The 17053-nt window shown below is 39.9% G+C and overlaps 1 protein-coding gene across 8 annotated transcripts in view; it reads right to left on the bottom strand.

The window, feature by feature from the left end:
* The window catches only part of Fars2 (phenylalanyl-tRNA synthetase 2, mitochondrial), a 453335-nt gene that overhangs the window by 425097 nt on the left and 11185 nt on the right, over positions 1 to 17053 (bottom strand). For 2 of the 8 annotated variants that reach the window (XM_013151332.3, XM_003468833.5), the window contains exon 1: positions 397 to 1781. The exons of 4 other annotated variants lie outside the window; for them this stretch is intronic. In XM_013151332.3, the coding sequence (XP_013006786.1) occupies positions 397 to 567 (171 nt within the window). In that variant the 5' untranslated portion in view covers positions 568 to 1781. Of the gene's footprint in view, positions 1 to 396; positions 1817 to 17053 lie in introns of those variants that run through there. 2 more of the 8 variants (XM_063259822.1, XM_063259823.1) reach the window with 2 other exon arrangements.

Below are 17053 nucleotides of genomic sequence, written 5' to 3'. Positions count from 1 at the left end.
CAAACCTGCCACTTCTAATTTGTTTTAAAAGGAATTTTAATCACCCAATCAATCAAACTCTTGACCTTCAGCCTTCACAGCCACTTCTCTGTGGTCAAAATTGGCACTAAAAATTCATGTTGCAACAGCTCTGTTTTGCTCCAGCTCTAAAATGCCAGTGATGGGAATATAATTTGAGCAAATCCTCTGATGGATAAAAAAAAAAAAATAGTACAGAGTTTGTATTTTGTCTTCTTCCAGGATTCTTTAAATAAAAGTGAATACTCATCATACCATTAAATAAAAGCTTTTCCTCTACTGGATTTTGAAGAGATAGATAATCTAAGCTTCTATACAGTAAACCTAGTCTCTTTACCATAGAAATCACAGGGCCCAGTTTGGGTTTAAATCACTTACCTTTCTCTTCCATCCCATCTTCCTCTCCAACGTTAACCACACTGGCATCCACCTTCCGGCTTCGTCCTGTGCCACTTTAAAGCTTTCTTCTTGCCTAGGCCACATCTCCCGGCTCAGCAACTCCACACATGCACACACCCAGCTCCCTCTCACCAAAACCAGAGCCACCATTCCCCTACGACCCCATCCAGCCACAGTGGCTCCTTCACAGCCTTAGCTCTCTTCCCCAAGGGCAGAGATTTAAACATTAGACATTTCTTGTCTTCAACTTCTGAACCATCTACCTGCAAGCCCAGAGAATGCTGGGTTCCAGCCCACTTCCTGACTGCAGCGATTTCCTGTAGTAGCCCAGGAGGGCTCCTATGTGGTCTCAGTCCAAAAGACTCAGAGCGTGACTTACTGAGCACGCTGCACCACGTGGCACTTGCAGTCACATCCCCTTGGAAACTGTGCCTTCTCTCAGTGTTTAATGGCCCCTCCTGCTGCCTCCTTGTCACCTCTCCAACTGTCTCCTTCAAGGACTCAAATCCCTGATCAGTCGATCAGTCAGTGAGCCCAGAGTTTGGCTGTGCTGTCTTTGCGTCTTCTCACACCCTCTCTGGTCCCATCTACACACACAATTGCTTCAGCTGCTGACTGCATGTTAACGTAACGTCTCCGTCTCTACCCGTCTAGAGTCCCTAGGAATCTCAGTCCACACACGCATCGGTGTTGGCAGGACTCCTCTTCATGGTGTTCCTCGGTCATCTTAACATCCCAAATCTATTATCAACCGCCACCTGATTACTCCAGCATGAAGTCTAGGAGGCATTCCTTGTCTTCCTCCTCTCTTATCCCTCATGTCCAGTCAGTGGCCAGGCCTTGTGGCTCCTAAAGCCACGTCTCTCCGGGATGTGTGTGTACTGTCATCTCCTCCCTGTCCCTAGTTCAGACCTGCATCACTTCTCACCTACCAGTACCTACCACAAATTCAGTGCTCTACTGGCATCCGACACATGTACCTTTCACGGCAACGCGGGCTGACAAAATGATGTCTCACAATGGCACTTTGTTACTAAAAACTCCCTCGAAAAATCTACAGTGTTTTGCCTTCATAATTTATTTCCTAAATATTTGATAAGCCTATTCCTCTGCCATAAATACCTCTCCTCAAACATCAGCCATGTAGCAGCACACAGCTGTGCTAATAATGTAGCTTCCTCAGCCAAGAAAAGCTCTCCCAACCCTTTCACCTGATTAACTCCTGCTCATCATGGCAGCCTCCTGAAAAACATTTTTGACTTACTGTCTGGGTTGGGGAACCCTTGTTTCTGCTCTCATAGGTCCTGGTATTTCGTCCTCTCATACTGATCATCTGTATTACAGATTTTTTATAGTTGTTGCTTACAAATCTCTCTAACTAGACTATTTATTCTATGGAGGAAAGACACATATATCTTTTTCTTAGTGTCTCTCTCTCTCTCTCTCTCTCTCTCTCTCTCTCTCTCTCTCTCTCTCTGTGCATGTGTTCCTCGGCCATCTTAACATCCAAAATCTATTACCATCATGTTCATTTACTCTCTGAGTAAATGCTACCAACAACCACCTGTAAAATAAATAAGTATTCATATAAAAACTTATTTTTCAAGTACATCAAATATTTAATTCTAAAAGTAAAAATGGTAAATCTCTACCCCATCAGCAGTACCAGAAAGAAAAATTGTTATTTTTCATAAGGCAGATCTCCAACTTTATTTTCCTAGAAATTATAAAAGACAAAGGAGCTTGTTTTTCTTCCCAAATGAAATAATCTGGCAAGCCGGGGATTTAGTTCAGCGGCATAAGCGCCTGCCTTGCAAGCCCCTTGCAAGCGCCTGCCTTGCAAGTCATGAGTTCAATCCCCAGTACCAAAAAAAAAAAAAAAAAAATTTATAAAGAAATAGCCTGGGGAGTTGGCATCACCCCAGTTTCCTAGGTCTCAGCATTCACTTCCTGCCATACTCTTTGCCACTCTGTCTTCAAAGAAGAGCTTCAGGCAGAACTGGATTTGTGAACAAAGATTAGAAGATGTTCAACTTCTTCAAAAGCAGCATCTAAAATCCTAATAAACAAAGGACTCAAAGAGAGACAGTAGACTGCTCACCTTGGTGAAACCAAATTTCTTATATCAGATCACACCAGTAAGAATGACTAACCAAAATAACTAGGCACTTGCCAGGAAAAGGCTTTTTCCTAATGGTGAGGACACATCATACCAATATCTGAAATTATATACCTACTCTGAAATCTATGAAAGTCAAAAAGAACGTGGATTCTTATGTTGTGATTGTTCCAAGCTACCCAATGATTAAAAGAGGGATATTATCAAGATAGACCTCACTGATATCAACCAGTCATAAGTCATAAAAACAGAAGGTTAACTTACAATTTCAGTAGTTCAAGTAGAAAAACTGAGCTATAGTCCATGTAGGCACTTGCCAGTTGAAAAGCTCCTGTAGAATTTCACCTAAGCTGCCTTGGTTTTAAATCTTAAAAATCACAAATGTATATATTATACATTTAAATTGTCAATATAAACATTCAAATTATTTGATGACCTTTTGTTCCAGAGAATTGGCAATCCAAGTAGTAAGTCAAAGGCAATCAGCAGGAAATCAGTTTATGTCCACAGTATTGTACAGAATGTGCTTTCTTTAATCAGAGAAATCTCTGAATGAGAAAACATAAACTCAAGTATTAATGCTCACCCCGAAACATTACATAATAGCCAGCAGGTCAAGTAGTAAATGGATGTTAAAAGAAAACAATCTGACCCTAGGATTTCTACGGACAGCTCCAGATTCTCACACATAATAAAAAATATACCCAAAGCCAACTTTACAGGAGTTTTAGGAATGTAACACACAGAAATCTACTTCTTCTTCTTTTTAAAATAATTTCATATAAAAAAACAATTTCACACATAAAACTACCAATATTCAATAGCAATCCTGAAAATTTTATACTTTCTATTGTCTGGCAACAGAAGAGGAGCAGTTCTATTTTGGCTTTTCTCTAATTAAGAATTCACACAAGTATTTGACTTGTTAAATATCTAAGTCGTTCTATTGTTTCCAGTCTTTAAAGCAGTACTAGACATGACAGAACACACAGTTACAAAACTGAGTTACAAAAGTTACAAAATTCAGACTGAATCTCTCTAGTTTTCGTTTAACTCTAGAAATCCCCCACTCACCCCCCTCCAACAGTGGGCATTGAACGCAGGGCCTCACGCATGCTAGGCAAGTACTCTACTGCTGAGCTATAGCCCCAGATCCTTTTGTTCCATTTTGAGACAAGGTCTGAGTTGCCTAAGCTAGATTTCAATTTGTAATCCTCCTGCCTCAACCTCCTGTATAACTGACATCACAGTGTGTACCCCAATATCCAGCTTAACTCTGGAATTTACTCATGTGTATACTAAAAGTAACATCAGAGGTCAGCGATTTAGCACAGTGGCATAAGCGTCTGCTTGGCAAGCGGGAGCTCGTGAGTTCAATCCCTAGTACGAAAAAATAAATAAATAAATAACATCAAAATACTGTATTAATATTTTGTTACATTTTTAAAAACTACTTCCATTATTTCTGCTAAATTGGAAAGTAAGACCCAGAAGAGACAGTCTTCACACCCTATCATCCCTGTGACACTGCCAATGAGCAATGGGAAGGAATATCCTGGGCGCAGTGACATTCCCTGAAACATAAGGGCAGTTCTGGGAACAAAGGAGATTGGGGGAAGAAAGAAGGCACAAAAGAAACAGGAAATATTACAGGAGAACCTACTGGATACTCACGCCTGGGGGACACGCAGACCAATACCATATACTCAGGTCTCAGCATATACACATGTATTTACATATGCAAATTCAAACTGCATATGGAACAGACGTTATCAAATAGGAAAAATGAGAAATTTTTTAATACCATAAGGTGAAGACTTTCAGACTGACGTGTTAAAATTCTGGAGAACAAACAGTAGTAATGGTACAACAATGTATAATGCCACTAATGCTACATGGTTCATGACCTAATGACATTATTGTCATCCTGACTCCACGCTTTCCAGATTCTCTACATGGGACACTTGGTACGATGCCTATCTTTATAATTCCACAGTCATTTTAGTCCTCTGTTCCATTCACTGCAACTGATGTGGAGACATTCAACATCTTCCTTATAAACACAGAGACATTAACCACTGTGCTTTAAAATAATTACCTCCTCTGATTCACTCATATACGCCCGCAGACTGATGTTCCTAAGCACAAGGTCACTAAGCTTCCAAAGGTCAGGGTTCCACGTGGCCTCACAAAGTGCTCCTCATGAGTCCTGGTCCCTGCGTCTCCCAGGGACAGCATCGCACACTCCAGATGAAGGGAACAGTAGCAGCCCCAAGTCCAAACTGCAGTGGTCTCCGCCATCAAGACTGCCTGTCCCTTCACACATGAACTAATTAAAATAGTCAGGAGCCTCCAGCATGCACTCCAAATGCCACATTCTGTAGGAACATTTCCCTAACACCTGTCCAGGACTGGTCACGCCCTCCTCCCTATGTCATGGACTGTGTGTTTCTATAGCCCTTAGAATAGCTGCCCACCCATGCCAAGGGTAAGTCTCTCACCCCAGGACCGGGTCTCCTGCTCTGTTCCCCAGCAAATGAGCAGAGGAGACCATCCAGATCCAGCGAAGGAACACTTTCTTTCAAATCCCCAAAATTCTTTTTGCTTTTTAAATGATTAAAAAGCTATCTGGAATTCATTAGTTTAAATGCACTGATTTTGTACAGTTGCCCAATATCCACAGGGATATTATACTGATAAATTAGGACATATTAAAAACAATTACTAATTCGTTTTGCTTTTGGAATACCAAGCACATATGCAAGACAGTCAATCTTAGCACCTGTCACTTACAGGTAATTTTCTAGAATTACTGTCTTCTTAAATGAGAGTCTTGGGACACGTATGGAAGGTTAATGACGGCCAGGAGTGGTGACCAAATTGGATGGTATCTACCCTTTCCCAATGTAAAACAATTATGCATTTAGTTATCTACAGTCATTTTTAAAAGAGGTGATCCCTGTGGACACATATATTGTTTTAGACAATGACTATGAACAGGAATCTATCAATCCATCATCAAATTCAAACTGCATATGGAACAGAGGTTATCAAATAGGAAAAATGAGAAATTTTTTAATACCATAGGGTGAAGACTTTCAGACTGATGTGTTAAAATTCTGGAGAACAAACAGTAGTCATGGTACAACATGAACATGTATAAGGCCACTAAACTCTACTCATAAAAATAGTTAACTTCATGCTATACATTCTTCAATTTAAACATCCATTGTAAAGCACATCTTTGAAACATTGTTTTTAATACAGTAAAATCACAACTATACCTTCCTTTTATTTCTAATTTTGAGTCTTTAATAATATAACATAAAACATCAGCAGTTTAATTTTGATGGTTCTCACATATTAATTTTTAAGTTTATTCTGTAAATTCCTTATAAAATCTTACCTTCACTTGGAAAGTGCTAATACATTATCCAAGTTTAATCTGACAGTTATTTTTTAAATCCTATGCTCCAGGACCAAGCCACGCTAGGCAGCAGTCCGCAAGGTAGCTTGTATTATACAAATACCTGCTGACAGCAATTAGACATGCAATGGAAACCGGAAGGCTTGAATGTGAAGTGAAACCAATTCTTACTCCCTAATGAGCCACCCCTAAAACTTAAGCCCAAACTGTTACACTGCAACTTTAAAATAAAAAAGAATGGGAGGAAAATGCAGTCTGCTAACCTCAGATTGTTAGTGACAAAGATTTTCTAAACCTGTTACTTCTCAGATAAACCATAAAGCATCCCCAGTGAACTATATACACGGTACTACATTTTGATGGCCTTTTTCAGCTCCAGAAGTTATCTGTGCTTAAGGATACAGAGTCAATTTATTCATCACAAATCAATAAAGTCATTCCCAAACATGTTCTAAAATGGTAGGCCACTGGCCACATGGCCTCTTTAAATTTAAATTTAAGCTAAATGTAAAACTCCGTTCCTCTGTGGCACTAGCCACATTTCAAGTACCCAAGAGTCAAATGTGGGTTGCCACACTGGATGGTGCAGATATAAAATGCTCCCAGCACCAAACTGCCCCACAGTCAGAGGTGCTTTTGGCACTCTGTTTTGGAAGTGATCACAGCACTTTCATTCATTTGAGTGTCCGCTAAGCTGTTATGTGATGGATACTATGCTGGTTGCAGACATGGGACAGCAAAGGAAACTAACAATTCCCATAAGAGATCATTAGAAACCTTAAGAATAGGTACAGAGGCCTTAGTTTTAGATAAATATAACTGGTGATGCTTGACTGAGGAACTAATGTTTAAACCGAGATTAAAAAGATAAGTCATGCAAAGACAGAAATAGTGTTTCCAGCTAAAGGGAGCTGAGGTACCAATGCACTCAGGCGGGAGGGGCTAAGCACGTACTGGAAACTGAGTTTAGCACACACGGTAGCTGCCTCATTAAACTCGAACACCAAGCAACCTATTTAACAGATGCCCAAATCTATTCGAAATGGAAAGACGGACAACGGTCCATGTAGTAACTAGTAACCCTTCTTCCTCTAAATCACCTCCCTTTTCTGCAATTTCATTTCCTGAAGCACTGACTTCAGGGTATGAAGTAAAGCAAGAGCTACTCATTTTGTTACTTCTTAGCAGAGAAAAGAAATGTTTAAATGAGTTTCTGCATTGCTGTGAATCTTAACCAGCCTTATTTCTCTATGCCCCCAATGCCAGGGTTGGTAATGGAGAGATTTTCATCACAGGTTGAGCTGTTTCCATTTGAGTGCACTGTCCTCATTTACTCCAAAGGCAAACAACCTACACAGACTTCATGCCCAAATTCCAGCTCCTGGGACTGGCACCAAACCGAGTAGATGACCCCTTCCCAGGAAATGCAGCTGGTTGCTATGTGGAGGACCCCACACAATGTCACAGCCCACAGTCAGCTCCCAGGGAGGGGACTAAAAACAGCTCCAGGCCTCAAGGGGGATGGAGAGGGCACTCCAGGGAGCACACTTCACCGCATCTCACATGCCTCTGCCCAGCACTACGGCTAAATTTACATGTCAGGGACTGCGCCTGGGGTGCCCAGACAGTGGGGGAAACATTCCTCTGGGAACGATGATGAAGGCACTCCTGATGAGATTAGCATTTCAGTCAGTGTACTGCACTGAGGCTGGTGTTCCCCACCTAATTCACAGAGTGAGGGCGGAATTCACCCGGCTTGCTGTCTTGGAGCCGGGCCTTTGGACTTGGACTAGAACTTACGCTGCATTTTTCCCTGCTTCTCAGGCCTTTACACTTGAACTGGAACTCACATGATCAACTCTCTTCTTTCACCAGCTATATATTTTACACGTCTAATTTAATTTCATTATACAAAGAAATACAGCAGATAACAAACCCAACACCTCCCTCGACTCCTGTTACATACACTTGTCATTCTATTGTCTTTTAATCTTTTCTCGTTGCCTTTTCAACTTAGTTTTCTTTAACAGGTCGCTTACTGGGTCAGTTCCAGGCCACCAATCTCAGCTCAGTTTCCTCTCCACGACCTGCACACCACGTCTCCAGAACACAGCCTCAGACCTCTGAGCGGAGCTCAGGCAGCAGGGTCACAAGGTGCACTTCGGCCATTTGTCCTCATCTACACACAGGACTTCCTGCGGAGGACTGGAAGAGGCCATCTATCTTTCTGTCCTCAGAAGGAGCCCAGCCCTGCAGGCACTTCCTTTCCCGCAGGATTCCTTCAGAGAGAGCAAGTCAGAACTGCCTTTGCTGTTGGGAAAAAATGCTCCATCTCTTATCAAATTAACTGAGTCAAATGTGAAAATTATGCTATTTGTATCAGGCAAGTTTTGGGGGTTTTTTGGCTTTAATGAAGACCAATGATAACTAAAACAGACAAACCCACTGAGGTTATATAATTATAAAAGATAATGTTAAGTAACGCACTCTAAATTTACACAGCAGATCACCCACTGGGTAAAGACATTCTGCCCAAACATATTTCAGCAAGTAAAATTAAGCTTCTTGCAAATAAAATATCATTAACAGGACATTCTGAGTAAAATATCAGACTACAGCCCTAAGGCAACAAATACTAAGCCCTTCCTAAGCTTATTTCAGAAAATCAGAGTAATGAGAATAAGTTCTTAATCTTTACAATGTCCTTAGAGATACAGAAAGAACAGACTATTTCAGTTCCATTTTAGACTGAAGGAAGTAAAGCAGGAGAAGATAATCCTGTCACAGATGAGACAAACTGGGGACTCATTTCTGATTTTTCAGGAATATGTGCAGCCCTTCCACATCTCAAGATCAGTTTATAATTAAAAATTTCAATTGAAAAACAATTGACTATTTTGAGGTTAGGATTCAGATCAACTACAGATAAAACATAACTGTAAAGAAAAAATATTTTTAAAGATTAGAACTCTACAGCAAACAGCAAGGTTTAAGATACCAAGTCATAAGAACTTCTGTTCAACACTTTTTTCATTTATAAAGCTGAGATATCCAAAACAAACTGAGCATAATAAAGAGTCTTTAAAATGAGAGGTGTGAAAATTGAGAATATGGAGTTAAGCTTTTATTGGGAAAAAATTGAATAATGCTGTGCAAGTAAAAAGCCAATGTTCTTTCATGTTACGAATTCCAATAAAGATTCAACAAAAAAAAAGCAAATTTCACAAGTATCTTTTAAATCTTAACTATATTCCCCCTAAATCTGGTGTTTTATGATAATACACTATTACATAAAAATAGATTTCAGGGTATTTTCACTATCCTTACAGCCTACAGAGATTGAGAAAATGATCTCTTTAAGAACAAATGTATAACACATTTGGAAGTTGGTGTTCCTTAACTGTGACAACTTTTAACCTTTTTCTTTGTTTCTGAACATGTACCTTCAGGTCAATAGGTTTATGTCATTGTAACTTTTTTTTATAAAATCCACAACTACCCATTTGGAACTGGTATCTATTTTCATTCCTCCAAAAGGTAATAAAAATACAGCCATTCAAAAACCTCTTGGGTCAATTTAGTTTGTTTTTAAGTCAGCCATTTTGTAATTCTGAGTTGCTACTCTAATGCTTTGGTTTAAATTTTTCAAAAAGCCAAATACCTATACATCACAAGCACAATTAATCTGAAGAAAATCCTGTAACTGCCTGTCTGCAGAAGCAAAAGCTCTGAGTAACACTAAATTACACTTCTCACTTATCCTGCTTCTCCTCGACCATATATAATCCAGGAATGACAGATCGGGGATGTTAGTTACAGAGCAACATCTACCTGAATGAGGCTTAAATACCACAAGAGCAAAAATTTCTTCTCCTAATAGGCAATGTTCTGAGATTGGCTCGGGAGGACACTGTGCCTGCCTTGAGGCACAGGTGACTTTATTTTGAGGTGTAATAGTCACATGTACAGGTCTCTGTGCTGCCTGATTTACAGAGCCGGGAAAACATAGGCCTAGAGGAGCCTAGCTGGGCCCTCCACAGTGACGCGTGGGGTCAGCCACCATCTCCTCCTCTGAGTATTTCACTCCCTGCACGGAGCCTCTTACGTACCGCCTCGTATCAGCCTACTTTGGACTTTTCATGTCTGACTTTTTATTGAATTAAAAAGCAGCTTATATTCTGTAGTATTGTTCCTTGTCCCACAATGGACTTACAGTCCAATAAAGCTATCAAAGGTGAAAATATGGCAATCTAAGAATGTATCTAACCTCACAGAGCATCACAGCCTGCAATGGGCATCCCCGCGAGTGTTGCTTGTCTCTCCTGGTCATTACGCACCAATGCTCCCCAGCATCCCCAAAGAGGATGAGAACACAACTCTAGCCTGGGAAGAACTCTAAATTCAAATCTCATGGCAGATTTCAACTCAGTAACTACTATATTTGCACCACCACAGAATTAAACAATTGTAAATCAGACCACTGTTAAGTCCTTCTGCATGTCCAAAGGAAGGAAAGTGATTTGCAAAAATATTCACTGTGCACTTAAAAGAGGTACTGGGCTGTCATCTACTGAGGGGAAAAGACAATGTTTTCCCTCAAAGGCTGAATAAGGCCAGTCTTGCAAGACAGCAAGTCTAGATACCAGCACTTACTATGATCTTTATCAGTGAGGAGGCAGGAGGACCAGCAGCTCTCAATTCTGGCTGAACAGAACTACCTGGGTAGTTCACAAACATGTCCTCCAGGCGCTGCCTCCACAGAATGCTGTTTGGTGGAGGAGGGGAGAGGAATTGTATAAGCCAGTGAGGATCCTACTGTGCAGCCAGACCCAGAAGCACTGGCTGCAAACCAGTAATTCACAACGCTCAAGGTGCTCAAACTGGTTCTCAAACTGTCCAGGGTTACTCAGTACAGCCTTGAACTTGAGGAGATACCCAGAATTTTTCCTACTCTGTTTATGCCCCCCCCCCAAATCTATCTCTGTAACTTGAATTGCAAATAGGATATAATCATACCTGAAGAGGCTATATGCACTGTTAGATAATCTTTTTTTATTATCTAGATTCCCCAGTATCACTTTTATTACAAATACTGCTTCATCTGGAAATTTCATTTTAATTAACCACTTAAGTCAAAATATTACTTCATCTAAATAAAAATATTGTGCAGAAAAGAGGCAAGAAGTACTGTGTATCTTTAAAATGCTCCTGAAATGGTCTTCATATCTTCAAAAGCAAGATTTACTGACAACTAGTCCAAAATCAAGTGAAGGTATAAGCTCTGGCTGTTGTACATGCTTCATAGATCTGCTGAAAAATCAATAGCATTCTTGTACAAAAATAACTAATTCACTGAAAGAGAAGTTAGGCAAACAACATCTTCACAATAGCATTCAACAAAATGAAATAACTAGGAATCAGTCTAACAAAGGAAGTAAAAGACCTTTACATTGCAAATAACAGTACTTTGAAAAAGGAGATCAAGGAGGTTATCAAAAAAAAGAAAGCTATCCCTTCTTGGGTAGGAAGAACCAATATAGTAAAAATGGACACAGTTTCAAAATTGTCATACAGATTTAATGCAATCCTTATGAAAATGCCAATAACATATCTCACAGAATTAGAGAAAACAATAATTCCAAAATTCACACGGAACCAGAAGAGACCTAAAATAGCAAAAGCAATTCTGGGAAACAAAGGCAAGGCAGAAGGCATCACAAACCCTGATTTGATATTATACTACAAAGCTGCTGTGACTAAAAAAAAAAAAAAAAAAACAGCATGTTATCAGAAAAAAAAATCCAACAATCAATGGAATAGATTAGAAGATGCAGAAATGAGTCCAAACATTCAGCCACCTTATCTTTGACAAAGGGGCCAAATACCTCCACCAGAAGAAAGATAGCATTTTTAATTGGAAAAACTGGCTCTCCACATGCGGAGGAGAAAAACTACACCCAGGTCTTTCACCATGCACTAAACTAAAATTGAAGTACTTTTTCAAAGATCTAAATATTAAGACAGAAACACTAAACCTGCTGGAACATAGAATAGGTAGAACTCTTGAAGACACTGGTGTAGACAAAGACTTTAAGAAAACCCCAATCACCCAAGAACTATCACACAGAATCAACAACTAGCATCTCATCTTCTTAAGACGCTTTTGCACAGCAAGAGAAACCAACAGAGTAAAGAGAATTCATAGTGTGGGAAAAAATTTCTGCCAGCTGTTCCTCAGATATGTATATATATCATCTACAATAGATAAAGAACTCAAAAAAATCTGACCTCCAAAATTTAAAGACCCAATCCAAAAACAGGCATCTGTTTATAAATGAATTAGTTACTTCTCAGATGAAGAAGTAGAAATGGCAAATAAACACATGAAAAAGGGTTCAACATCACCGGTCATTTGAGAGATGCAAATTAAAACACTGAGATTCCACCTCACTCCAGAAAGAATGGCTGTTATCAAGTAATCAACCAATAACAAATGCTGGTGGGGCTGTAGGGGAAAAGGAGCCCTCCTCAAATATTAGTGAGAGTGTAGACTGTTGCAACCACTGTGGAAATCAGTGTGGAGATTCCTCAAAGAAAAATAAAACTATAGTTTCCATTTAACCCAGCTATTCCCCTTCTGAGTATCTTCCCGAAAGAATTAAAAGCACCATACTGTAATGTGCACACAACTGTTTACAATGGCACAGTTTGTAATAGCCAAATCTTGGAAACAGCCCAAATGTCCAATGAGAGGATAAAGAAGTGACTTTTCCTATACAATGGAATGCCACTCTGCCATAAAGATAGATAAGCTTGAGACATTTCTAGATAAATAGATGCACCTTGAGATCATACTCTTAGATGAGACACACATGTTGAAATAGTGCATGTTTTCTCAGTTGTGAGAGACTGACAGCGTAAATAAGGACCAAAATGTATACCAAATATTGTGAAATGGGAAGAAAACGTTCAAGTGAGAAGGGGAATAAAGGAGAGGGAGGGAAAAAGGAAAGAAGGGATTAAAAAAATAATAGAAGGCAAAAATGGAAACATAGCTTTTTAAGTGAAAAGGGGAAGAAGGGTTGAAAGGAGGGAAGGGGACCGACAAAAAAAAGAAGCAAGATATACCATGTACAGGCACAAATTTCCCTGTGATGAATATTATCATCATGTATATATAAAATGTACCAACAAAATAAAAATAAAATATGCGTCTGTCATGGTTTATGTCAGTGGCTCCCGGGCCTCATGCGTTCGCACTGTGCATTTGGATTGGTTCATCGTCTAGTGCTTAGATTGATGGTGTCAGTGCTACCCCCACCTATGGGTGGAGCCAGCATACAATGTAGTGGCAGGAAGAAGGTGTCTCTCTCTCTTGCCGGTTTCTGCCTTGCTGTTTGCAGCCGCCATGAACTGCGGCCCTGCCATGTCACCCTGTCTTGGAGCCAACTGAGTATGGACTGAAACCTCCAAAAGCTGTAAGAAATAAACCTTTCCTTTCCCAATTTTGGGCATCAGGTATTTTGTCTCAGCAATGAGTAAAAAGTAACTCAGACAGCATCCCAGGATGAGCGTATAGGTCAGTAATCCAGTGTTTGACTCACATGCCTAAGGCCCATGTTTGATGCCCATTACCAGTGCTCTCTCCAAAAACCCAAGAGACTGGAAAACTGCTACACAACAACTTCACAATAAGCACTGAAACCATCTAAAGCAGTATGACTACACAAACAACTACTTTCTACTAAATAAAGTTCAATTAAACACCTTAACAACATAAAAGTAAAAAACAAATCAAAGGGTACAAGAGAGAGCTAAGCTGAGAACGCACATATGCCCTCTTTCAAAGCAGCATACACACCACCAAAACTGAAAAGTCTGTCTGGAATTCACGTGACCATGACATCATTATTCCATGATTGGCCTGAAGTTCAGAGCAACCTCTTCAGTTTCATTTCTCTTTCTTCTATTAAAGTGAAATTAAATGTTTTTAAAACTTTGAAATACCACATGTGGTGTCATCTTTCTAATCACCCATCCAGCTACTGATATAAAAATTCATAGAGGGGATCAAAAGGATGTTTATCAAATATTAACCACCATTACCACTACATTAGTAGTAGAGTAACTTATTGCATGAACAGTGCAAACGCATGAGGCCTGGGGGCCACTTAAGGAGAGTAACTTATTTTTAAATAATCTCAACATATTAGATTTTTAAATAATCCCAACATATTGGAACATACATATAATAGGTATATATGTAAATATGATATATACATAGTATATGATAAATTCATATTTATATGACATAAAAAATATGTATCATTTTCAGAAAACCTGTATGTCAGAACATTAAGCTAAGGTACTGAATGAGACAAAAAGGAATAAATGCCAGCTAGCAAAATACACAACTTAAAGGAGAAATGGGCAAGTCATTTCTGGAAGGCCATGACCAGTCCGAAGACGTGAATGAGGATCAGAGTGGGAAGAAGAGAGTGATTTAATACAGATCCTTCAGAAGACGTGTTTGGGAGCTTCTCGCATCCCATCCTCCAGGGAAAAGGGTGGCTCAGGTGTGACCAACTCCATGGTCAAGAGCTGACGCATGTTCCACGTAGTAGGGTAGACCAGGAATGTGCAGGAAATCACTGGGAACACGAGGAAGGGCTGACATGAGGAGCAGAGAGCTTCTGGAGAAGACTCTGTACACAGGACCAGCAGACAAACCAGTGTCTCAAGAAGCAGGGGAAGGCTGTGAGAGACAGCACCTGCTCTAAGCCACTGGAGGTCTCCCCAAGGCAGCACCGGAGAGGTGACAGGATAACAATAACCCATCTGTGGAAGAACCACAGAGGGCTAGGGTGTAGCTCGGTGGGGCACCATCATGTGTGAAAGGTGCTAAGTTAAATCCCCAGTGTCAAAAATAAACAAATAAAAGAAACTAAATAGCTATGGCAGAGGTCAGGATGCATGTGTGAGGCTTCCTAAAGAACAGATGAATAGTTATTAAAATGTACAAAGAACCTCGGAGCAGTAGAAACAAAAGGGGCTGGGGATTTAGCTCAGCGGCATAAGCACCTGCCTTGCAAGCAGGCGGTCGTGAGTTCGATCCCCAGTACCGATAAAAAGAAAAAAGAAAAAAAAAGTGTAAAAAAAAAAGAAAAGAAACAGAGGAAGTCAGTTTAAACTCTGGAGTAGAAAAAATGCTCAAAATTGAGGTTTTGGAGGAAATTAAGTCAAAAAACTGTTTGACTACAAATTTCAGACAGGCAACATCTTCTTCATTCTAGAAGACTGCTGAGTACTAGACAAGGTGATGCAGAAAGTGACCCACACCTGGCACATAACCAGCAGGGTGGCTCCTCTAACGCGGATGGTATGGCTGAGTGCTGGAACCAGGAAGGTCAGCACGGCGACGAAGAACCATGGCTGAGTCCTCAGAACCGAATACAGGGACTACTCTGCATTGCTCAGTTTAAAATGCAAGAGTCCTGCGGCAAGAAAGAAGTCTAATTTTGAGGGGAAAAGAAATAACAAAACCAGAAGATGTGAGTAAATCCTAGAACTGCAGCCCTTGGGGGAATAGTCCATTGAATTATTAACTAATCAGCAAGTATTTATGCAATCCAATGCACAGTGGAGTCACTTTAATAATTTATTTCAGCACCCATCTACTAATACATTATTCCGTATATGAATAATGGAGCCACGTTAGAGGTAACTAAACTTTATTGATCACTTGTATTTACAAAGGGGTGGGAGCCAAAGATGATTTCACCAGGAGATCATGCACAGATTGGTGAGGACACACTTTTAACACATGGGGAAAGGAAGGAGTTAGAATCAGCTCTGCAGCCACAGAGAGGCAGGAAGTATATGGGGTCCAAGGGAAAATCAGCCTGGACTGCTTATGACCTCACAGGAGTTCCCAAGCTATTCTTCTCTCAGAGGAGGTTTTAACTTTGAAAAAATATCCAACTCTCCCCACCAAGCTCAGGGATATACTTTCCATATCCACTATGTAAATCAAAGTTCCTGGAAAGCATTAATGAATCACACAAGCATTTAATCACTGCATATTGTACCATCACTACACTACCTGAATGTATTTGACAAATGGGAGGACATGCAGGTGCTGGATGACACTGGGAACACACAGGGATTCACAAGCCTTCTGTCTATGGCTCCTACGGCTACATAGCATAGCTGGAAACCACAGCTATAACTGATTAAGCTGATTCCTGTTTCTCCATCCAAACTTATAGAATCTACAGCACAGAAAACAAAAACACAATAAATCAGAAGTTGAAAAAAGGTTGGAGGTGGGGGTTTTAATAAAAATTTAAAAAACTAAAGCTCGAGTTATCATCAAATTATTGATCAAGCAGCCAACATTCATTGCCTGTGTACCATATGCAAAATAAATGACCATTCATTACAATCATATTAAGCACCTATGTACTGATCATATTTTTTTCAAACACAGAGCCCAAGAGAACGCAGAATAACCTAACTCATGGACAACCAAATGCTTGACAATGAACATATAAAACAAATATATACTCAGAGGTAAAAATGCTTACATAAAACTGGACCTAAATGGAATTATGATAGTCATGAATATTAAGGCTGTTTTTAGGCTTCATATAGCAAAGATTTTAGCATCAAAAAGTCCTTGGTTCAAATATCAAATTTGCCATGTGAACTGAACCTATTTAAACACTCTAAGCTGCAGGGCTAAGGAGGGATTCTGTTTTTGTTCGATTTTTTAAAATATGTATAACAATGTCTACTCTATTCAGTTAGTGTGAGACTCAAGTATAAATGTATGTCTGAGGCCCTTTGCAAAGCCTGGTAATTAAGTAAAAATTGTTTGGGAAGACAGGGAGCTGAATATGTATTACCCATGATCATCAAAAAAATTCCCATATGAGGCTAAAAGTCACATTATGCTAACTCTGAGCCATTTTTCCCTTTTATGGGAAGTCGAGTGAGTTAACAGACTATAGCTGTCTCACCCAAAGAAAAGCAAGACCAGATAGCACAGGCTGCAGACACACAGGGAAAAAAGATCTAAAGGGCCATGC

This window comes from Cavia porcellus, unplaced genomic scaffold, assembly GCF_034190915.1.
Source record: "Cavia porcellus strain 051 isolate PalLab524CR breed Dunkin Hartley unplaced genomic scaffold, mCavPor4.1 scaffold_13, whole genome shotgun sequence".
Taxonomy (NCBI): domain Eukaryota; kingdom Metazoa; phylum Chordata; class Mammalia; order Rodentia; family Caviidae; genus Cavia; species Cavia porcellus.
The sequence above is the reverse complement of the archived record's forward strand: the minus strand, read 5'-3'. Positions and strand labels throughout refer to the sequence as shown.